The 9644-nt window shown below is 36.8% G+C and overlaps 1 protein-coding gene across 3 annotated transcripts in view; it reads right to left on the bottom strand.

Annotated features, from left to right (window-relative positions):
• LOC130093026 (ephrin type-B receptor 3-like) overlaps positions 1–1941 on the bottom strand; it is a 45142-nt gene extending 43201 nt beyond the window's left edge. For all 3 annotated transcript variants that reach the window (XM_056260534.1, XM_056260533.1, XM_056260532.1), the window contains exon 1: positions 1422–1941. In XM_056260534.1, the coding sequence (XP_056116509.1) occupies positions 1422–1485 (64 nt within the window). In that variant the 5' untranslated portion in view covers positions 1486–1941. The remainder of the gene's footprint in view (positions 1–1421) is intronic.
• Positions 1942–9644: the final 7703 nt, after the last annotated feature.

A 9644-nucleotide genomic window follows, 5' to 3' on the forward strand; every position in this document is an offset into this window, starting at 1 on the left:
GTTATTTTCAGAAGTTTTCACTGAATGGTTCTTTAGGGGAACAAAATTGGTTCTTCTATGGCATCAAACCTTTTGGAACCTTTATTCTTTAAGACTGCGGGTTATCGGACAAGGACATAAATCAATTAGCGAAGTTTATTTGTTTTAAACTTTTACAAGGTTAACATAGACAAAAAGATAGACAAATAAATTTAACTTAGGCTAACCATTCCGCACCCGACATCCACCACTTCACTCATTAAAACATTCAAATAAAATAAAATAAACAAGTAAAGTAGGTATAATATAACCTTTCATTTAGTGAATAATAGCATTGATAGTGTGAAGAAAGTAATAACCCAACATTCAGCAGTAATTTGAAAGGCAAGCTTTTTCATCTTTAAAACAAATTAGACTATTCGGGGCTTTTCGTAAGGCAACAGCATATAAAATAAATCGCCCGTTAATAACAGGCCTATAATATGACTTTTATTGCATTATAAGTGCTGTTTTAAAGAATATCACTGACAGATTCACAAATACAAGTCAAGGTACAATAAGAAAGTGTTTGCAATATCATGCTTGTCGCCGATTATGGTTAAAATAACACCAAATACATAAATAAATAAAATGACATTGTTGTTCTCCATGAAAATCTATTAACGCGCGCGCACTCATTTTCATCTTTATTGGTGTCAAAAGGTCCCCTGGTCCATAATGGGGGTCCAGACTTCGAAGAATTAATTGAATCAAAAGCCAACTAAACCACCGATCTGAGTCATTATGAAATAAATGAATCAAATTTTGATTAAAAATAACACACACACACACACGCACACACACACACACACACACACACACCCACACAAGGCCATAACTGATTCACACTATGTCTGACATATGTGCAACCTAGCCTATATACAAATAGTAGCAAATAAAATGTTAATCTTGGTCAATTTAAAGGTTCCATAAATCGCTCACACTTCCTTAAATTTATTCAGGAATAAAATGCTCAAAATTCCCTATGAGTCTTTTGAGGGAACCTGGGTTTGTGTCCGACTGACAGAGAGACTGTTGAAGTGGGACTCCCTGTAGAGACATTTCCTTTACCAAAGACGCAAACTATTGTGTTGGTGAAAGAAAATAGACAACGATTAGGAGGGAGAAGTTGTGCATTGTAATTGCATGTGTATTGGTGTCATTCAATGGCCAGATCGATTCCCCGGTGCTTTTTAAAGAAATATCGGACCAGACGCGTGTTTCTGCATTACTTCAAATGCATAAAAATAAAACCTTAAAACACCGATAGTGTTATTATTATTATTATTATTATTATTATTATTACAAGCGCAACTTCTATAGACGCACATCGATCGGTGACGCGCGTCTCTTGATAAGCATTGCGAATTTGCGAGTAAAATATATTTAATAGGCTATCTTACCTTCAACAGCCGAGGACAGAGGCAGCAAAAAGCCGCATAAAAACAGCAAATAATCCATTGTCATAAACCAGAGACTTCGGACATGAAAGTGGAGGAGATTGTAAAATCCTTCAGACCCTCAGTCCAGCTTCAGAGACCCTCTTCTCCAACTTCAGCTGTCTTCTTCTCAGCTCTTTTTCCATAAACCGCAATAATTTCAGCAGTGTTTATGTAATCCAATGTGCGAAATATCTAAAGCAGCGCAGAAAGAGCTTTAAAACTCATCCACCGGGTGCTCTTTTCATCAGTGGAGAACATTTGTGTCCGTTTATAGATGTTGCACAGTGAAATCCCTACTCGGAGAGCAGTTGTTTAAATGTCCATTCGTCCTCAAATAACATTCTGCTGTAGTCCGAGAATAAAGCGCGTCCCGTAGAATCACCTTATAGCGGCTTCACGCGTAAAATCCCTGAGCGCGTTTCCTCTTGTGAGCGCGGACCGTTGCTGCTCCTCTGCCTTTCCATGTGCACTGGAATGAAGGCTTCTCTGAAATCAGGGAAAGAGTGAAAGAGGGAGAGAAAGGCGGTGGAGGGAGGAGTTACGCTCAGAATCAGCTGTCAGTCACTCCTGTGGCCCCGCCCCCTGGAGAACCGGCGCAGTTGGCAGGGTGAGAGCGCCGCTCTGCGGGTCCGAAAGCTTGCATGTCTTCAGAAGCTCTCGAGGAAACGAACAAACCTAATACTCTTCTTTTTGGTAACATTTAATGTTGCAATGTGTGTGTAACATACACAGGCCTATTATTTGAACACTTATTCATTATCAGCATTCTTTTAGGATAGTAAAAATGTGTAATTGCGCGATTTATTTCAACAAAACTACACTGTAAGTACTGTACAACTATTTTAATTTGTATTGCTTACATGCATAAATATATTGAAAAATGAACTCTGATATATTGTATTATTAGTAGCAGCAGCTTAGTATTTGCTTCAGTAGTTGCTGAATTATGCGAATGCTACTTTTGAAGGATAAAGCCGGAGGGAATTGTTAAAGGTTTGGCGTGGATGGGAAACGCTTCGGATGTGCCACGTTGACCTGTATGTTCAGATTTTGCCATGTTATGATTTATGATATTACACTGAACACACGGTTAGCATGTGTTCTAAATGAAGTGGTCACATGTTGTACTTTTGCAGACTTGCTTATCAGAATGGTTATATTGTTCTCTTCATCTCGTTCTTGATCTATTTTACTCACACTCTTTTCTCCTTCGCTCCCTCTCTGTCTCTGTCTAGAGGACAACCGTTTTAAAGCCACTTTGAAATATAGTAATTACATCAAATTAAATAGATTCTGCCTTGCAAGTATTGATTGCGCAATTGTGCTTTGTAAAAAAAAAAAAAAAAAAGATTTAAGAGTAAAATGCAGTTGTAATTATTATTATTATTATTGAATGTTTATTTTGCTTTGTTACACGGGTTTAAGTTAGGCATTACATAATCTAAATTGTAAATGAACATTGAATAGGTTAATTTATATTTAAAATGACCATTAAAACCATTCACCCATCCCTTATTTTTTTAAATGTTGTTTATTTTTTAAAAATGCTTTAATAATTTTTTTAAGAAATGGAAAGTAACTCTCTTTAATAACTTCAGCTTATCTTCAGTGTTAGTTTGGCAAGCTTAACTACTTCATAAATGTTTATATGTTTTGCACTGCTTGAATGCTGCGTGAACACATCAAAACACTTTTTAAAAAAAAAGGTGTTCAACATTGATTTTAGTTTTATATATATATATATAGACTTGTTCTTTAAGGACCATACTGAGGGTGGATTTGTGTATAAGGGTGTAAGTGAACTGAGGGATTCTATAATTTATGTGAAGCCCATCAAGTAACCCTGAAATGATAATGAATGCTCTTTTTCTGGTATTTGTGCTGTAACAAATATTCATGGTCTGATCTTTTTTCACGGGAGAGCATTGCCATGCGGTCTGCTAGTAATGAAGGAATACTTCAATATCTGTGTATTTGTGATACAATCTGAAACAATGCACTTTGACAGTTAATTTCAAATGATAAAAAGCCTTTATGACATAAGTCTCACAGCTGTTTTTAATTAGTGTGGTAAGAGGTTTTGATTCGTTTCACTTTCTGGGCTTCTGTTATTATGTTTAGCTGAAAGTTTTTTGACACTACTGTCAATTCATTAAAACGTATGGCTGAGAAAGAAAATCATATAGAAATGTGTAGCTGGGCTAAATATAAAAGGACCCAGTATAGAGCCTTGATTCACTCCAAATGTTTAATTTAGCTTTATCTTAGCACTGATTGCCAATAAAAGCAAAGGTTTCTATCATATTTCAGATTGAATTTAGATATTTTAACTGTGCTTGAGAGGTCAAGTGCTTCAGGAGTTTGGTGCAAAGTTGTGTTCGGCATCATATTTATCCATAATCTTTGTGTCTTCGATGTTATATTGACGTCATAAACAACTTGAAATAGAGTTGCATGATTTTTATTTTGCTTACTAAAACCAAATTATTCACAAAATACATTATTATTATAAATATAATGTTGCAGTTATCGTTTCTAAGATGAAAACAATGCAGTATTTATTTTTTATGACAATCTAAAGAGTAATTTTAACACACACAAAAAAACAGTTAAATACTGTGACAAAAGTGGTGTTTCAGCTAACATTAATGCACTCTGAGAGAGTATCAATTGCAGTTCCAACATTTCTGTCACATATTTGTTATTTATGGGGCTGCTGTATAAAGACACAAGTGAGATTTGATTTATTATTTAGGCAGTCATGTGTTTTAATGAAATCTTACGTGCGATCTGAAAGAGGGCTGGGTCATGAGAACAGGGATTAGTTGCACACTAAGGAAGTCTTCTAATAAGAATGTTTGTTAAAGTAAAAAAGTATGTGCGTGAAGCCATAAATATGGGGCCAAACTAAAACCCAGAGCAAAACTCTGGGGTCTATTTTGCATGAATGGAAAATTCAAGTTAATAGACTGATTGGCGGACTGCCTTTAGGTTCTATGTTGTTTAGCAAACGTTTTATTACTTGGTTATTTGTCAGTATATGTGAACTGTTTTAAAAGGTTAAATGTTATTTGAATTCTAGTTTTCATTGAGGACTTTTTCTTCTGTTTTATTGTCCCTATGAATGGTAATAACCGTTCTGCGTATTTTATAATACTTGAAAAGTCTGTTTTTGGTCAAACGGCATGATTTCTTTAAACATTATTTTTCTTGCGTGTCCATGGAGTGCCTTGAAAAAAACAGACTACGCACCTGGCATTTATTACAACCTCAATAAGTAAAGTGGCAGACATTTTATTGCCATGTGGACATATGGAAATTTCTCAAACTTACACCCGATCCCCTTCCACTACTGGACTGCATGCCTGGCACTAACTTTGATGCTGAACTAACAAACACTAGGGCTGAAGCAATAGGGACATGAGCATATTGTTTTGCTCTGGGTATATGCAGTGAGGGAACACAAATCTGACTGGGAGATAGTCCACCACCAGGATGATGCTATACTGGTGTCGGTGATAAGTTTATAAAAAAGCAACAAAATAAAATAACACAAAAAGTGGGGGGAAATGTTCATTGTCTACGGACTTTGCACTGTAAAGCGATTTCTTTGGATGCTAAAATACGTTTGCCAATCTCGTAGTAGTTCTAGAATAAGATTGTGATGTGCCATGCTTGTTTGTGGGTAAGTTTCCGCATGTAGAAAAGTCATTTACGTCATGGTCCGGGCACTCGAGTTGGAGGGGAACTGCTAATTGATGTCCCGGCACCTACAGAAACCCTCCCTCTCTCTTTATCACTGTCTTCAGTTATAGTGTCTTCCCATTGCTTTGCACTTCAAACACTCTTATCTGCACACCGTACTGATCTCTATGATCTCTCCGTCACACGCACCCACACACACACGCACGCACGCACGCACACACACACACACACACACACTTAGCTATCTAAATGAGGAAATTCCATGGACGTAATGGTTTTTATACTGTCCAAACTGTATTTTCTCTCCCCTTACTCTAACCCCTAAACATATCCATCACACAAAACTTTCTGCATTTTTACATAAAAAAAAAAACACCTTTAATTACTTTATTTTAATACCATATTTACTGTGAGGATGTCCCTAAAGGAGCTTCTTGGCGATTTTATCAGGTTTTGGTCACTTCCGTGTACAAATTTGCCCCAAAATTTTGGCTAAGTAGGTACACTACACACACACACACACACACACTCACACACGCACACAGACAGAGACACACACGCACACGCACACATACCTGACATGTATAGACTCTTGTGCATAAGAGCATAAAGCGTGAAATGCTTGCTGACAGGTTTCACCCATTTTAAGTATAGGGCTTTGCAAATGCATTGTCTCACAGAACAAAATGTAATTGCTATGCCAGAGAGAGAGGCGATGCCAACAGACAACAATGATACAGTTCTCAGAACTGAACACTGGCATTCAGTTTTCTGATCGGTGCCAAAGGTCTTACAAAAAAAGTCATGTCCGACTCATAATATAATATCCATAGTAAAACATCTTTACAATGACAAATAGCCACTCAGACCCCACCAATACTGTACGAAGAATCGAAACCGAATGTAAGTACTAAGTGACGTTCCCTCGATCTCATTCTGCCTCTCCTTTTTGACCTTTGGCCTCTCCTACATATACCGTAATACCACCGCAATACCAGTACAGTGGCAGCCGCTATTAAGAGTCGATCACAATAGGTCAATGTCAACACACCCTCTAAAGCCTGAGAGGAAGCGGGACGTTAGGGGGCAAGGGGGAATTCACTTTCATTTCCAAATGCATTGCGGATACGATCACTCGGTTATTATGGGATTGAGGTGATCCAGAGGTCAGGGAAGTTGATAAGTTTTTCATCCAGAAAAGTCCATTACACATACGGGTATTAAAAGCCCATCTGTCATCGAGCCCCTCGCGATTGTGCAGATCTCATTTAATTCGTTTTATGTTTTTCGGGCCCCGTGGCAGAGAGTAATTCTCGCACCTTTCGCGAAAAGCTCTCTTCAGTGTTTACTGTAATGCACCTCGCCGCAAGTACGTCTGGTTTGAATTAAGGCCATGCTACTTCTAACATGCTCCCCCATGGCCGTGCAGCGTGTGATCAAACCACCCATGTTTCTCGGCTCAAGAACTCGTGGGTAATGGGAACCAGAGTCATCGGGGATGTTTGGGCAGAGCCGGGACGCACGAACTGATGTTCCCCGGGATCTTCTAAGCAGGGGGCTGTTGACTGATGCATGCGTTCAGGAAGGAGAAACCCCGACATGACAAAACATCCACACACTTGATCATTGTTCTTCGTCTCCAAGTGTCGGATTGTTTTGGGGCAACTCGTTAATCTTATTGCAACTCGCTTCATAGCGAACACCTGGAGATATTGAGCAACGTTTATGAACGCAACCCAAATGCAGATAAAGTTCACTTGCGACTGCATGAAACCTCGCCGTTTACTGCCAGAACTCAATAAATATGCAACAGTAAGAGAGAGATATTGAGTCAGTGAAAATTCAATGCATTAAAATGCAAGAACTGTTCATGCAATGCATTTTTATTAGTGCAATTCGACATGATTTTTGTCATTATTTTACTTCCATATTAATATGGCAGATAAATGCACATTGCTGATATTTTTATGTACTTTTATGTACTTTTTTGTACGATTTACTTTTATGTATATACTTTTGTTATTGTAGCTATCCCATGCCATGGATAACTAAATACAAATGATTAAACAATGATTAAAGACACAATTTTCATAAAATGCTACCGTCTTAAGTTTTAGGCTCGGGAAATGTGAAGAAATCCTTCTAAACAAGTTTTACGTGACAAGAATACAGCACCAGAAATCACACAGAACAAAATTATACGAATGTCAACTAAGGTACAGTACATGTAATAAATAAATGTGATGGCATTGAGCATATCTCATTATTGTCATGTATTCAATAAAATCAATCTATTATTTCAATAAATTCAATATTCTATGAACTTCAAATGCTCCATAAACATAAAGTTGATCATACATAAAATGCTTAGATTTTGGATGCTGTCAGTATGCTTATAATGTACGTTTCAGTGTCTATTCAAACATACAGAAATGTATTTGTGCTAGAACCACACTTTATATACGAATATCTGGGATTGCTAATGAAATTAGGTGGGATAATAAACTTTAAAAGAGCACCAAACCAGCCCATTATTATTAACCTATGATTTTAGACAGTAGAAAATGCCTGAAATCTTGAACGTATATCTTGTGAGTTACACACATGTGTTAAAGGCACTCTTTTGGCTCCCATAGTCAGGGATTAGCATGGAAACTATGGTTCATATCAATTGTAGAATGTGTGGCCTGTAAATCTCACTGGAGCGTGTTGTGACACAGAACTCCAACCCAAGAAAGGGTAAGATTCCTGCGAGAGAATGTAATCCACACGTACCCCCACCCATACACACACACACACACACACACACACACACACACACACACACACCAGTCCCGTCGCTGCCAAGACGGCAATCAGACAACCGGCCCTGTTCTGTGCATCTTACAGGTGCTGGAAATGAGACTGACAGATAGCGATCCATCAAACGCAAAAAGATTAACTGCTCGCAGCTGATAGAAAACTATGAAATAATAAATCTGATATAAAACTACCCTTAAGCAACGTTTGACAGTGCACAAGCCCTGAATTGTTGCGGAAAACAACTTCAATTAAAGTTTCATGTTTGTTTCACCTCTAAAGTTGCGGTCACATTTCAGGCCAAATGCAGCCATTTCAACTGGAATCCACTCAATTGTATGGAAGCTTAGATGACTTTTATGCAAAAGAAATTGTGACTTTTTATCTCTCAAGTTTTTTCTCAGAATTATGCATGTGCAGTCAGGTCAGATGTCTAAAAATTTGGGGTAAAATAAAAGAATTGCAAGATGTAAACTCAGAATTCTGAGAAAAAAGTCAGAATTGCGAAATGTGAACAGAAAAAAAACGTAGAAAAAAGTCAGAATAGTCCAAAATCTGAGAAAAAAAGTCAAATGTGAGATGTAAAGACAGAATTCTGAGGGGGAAAGTCAGAATCGCAAAATACGAATCTGAGAAAAGAAAGTCAATTGCTAAATGTAAACTCAGAATTCTGAGGAAATAAAGTCAGAATTGCGAAATATAAACTCAGAATTTTGAAAAAACGTCAGGATTGCGAAATGTGAACTCATAATTCTGAAAAAATTGTCAGAATTGCGAAATGTAAACTCAGAATTTTGAAAAAAACCGTCAGAATTGCGAAATGTAAACTCAGAATTCTGAAAAAAACATCAGAATTGTGAAATGTAAACTCATAATTCTGAAAAAAAATGTCAGAATTGCGAAATAAAAACTCAGAATTTTGAAAAAAACGTCAGAATTGCGAAATGTGAACTCATAATTCTGAAAAAAAGTCAGAATTCTGAGAGAAAAGTCAGAATTGCGAAATATAAACTCAGAATTCTGAAAAAACGTCAGAATTGCGAAATGTAAACTCATAATTCTGAAAAAAAGTCAGAATTCTGAGAAAAAAGTCAGAATTGCGAAATATAAACTCAGAATTCTGAAAAAACGTCAGAATTGCGAAATGTAAACTCATAATTCTGAAAAAAATGTCAGAATTGCGAAATGTGAACTCATAATTCTGAAAAAAAGTCAGAATTCTGAGAGAAAAGTCAGAATTGCGAAATATAAACTCAGAATTCTGAAAAAACGTCAGAATTGCGAAATGTAAACTCATAATTCTGAAAAAAATGTCAGAATTGCGAAATGTAAATTTAGAATTAATGTAAACTCAGAATTGTGAAAAAAGTCAGAATTGCGAAATGCAAACTCAGAATTATGAGAAAAAAGTCAGAATTATGAGGAAAAAAAGTCAGAGGTGTATACTCCAGGAATTCCAGGAAAAAGTCAAAAGCCTGAAATTTAAACAGAATTCTCAGGGAAAAAAAAGTCAAACTGGCGAAATGTAAACTAAGAATTCTGAGAGAAAAAATCTGAATTGCGAAGTCAGGATTCTTAGGGAAAAAAACACAGAATAGCTAAATGTAACTCACAATTGCGAGAGAAATTGAGTTGACAAATGTCGCAATTACCATTTTTATATTTTTATTTCGTGGCAGG

The sequence above is a fragment of the Rhinichthys klamathensis genome, unplaced genomic scaffold, assembly GCF_029890125.1.
Source record: "Rhinichthys klamathensis goyatoka isolate OS25496 unplaced genomic scaffold, OSU_Roscu_1.1 h1tg000009l_1, whole genome shotgun sequence".
NCBI classification, from domain to species: domain Eukaryota; kingdom Metazoa; phylum Chordata; class Actinopteri; order Cypriniformes; family Leuciscidae; genus Rhinichthys; species Rhinichthys klamathensis.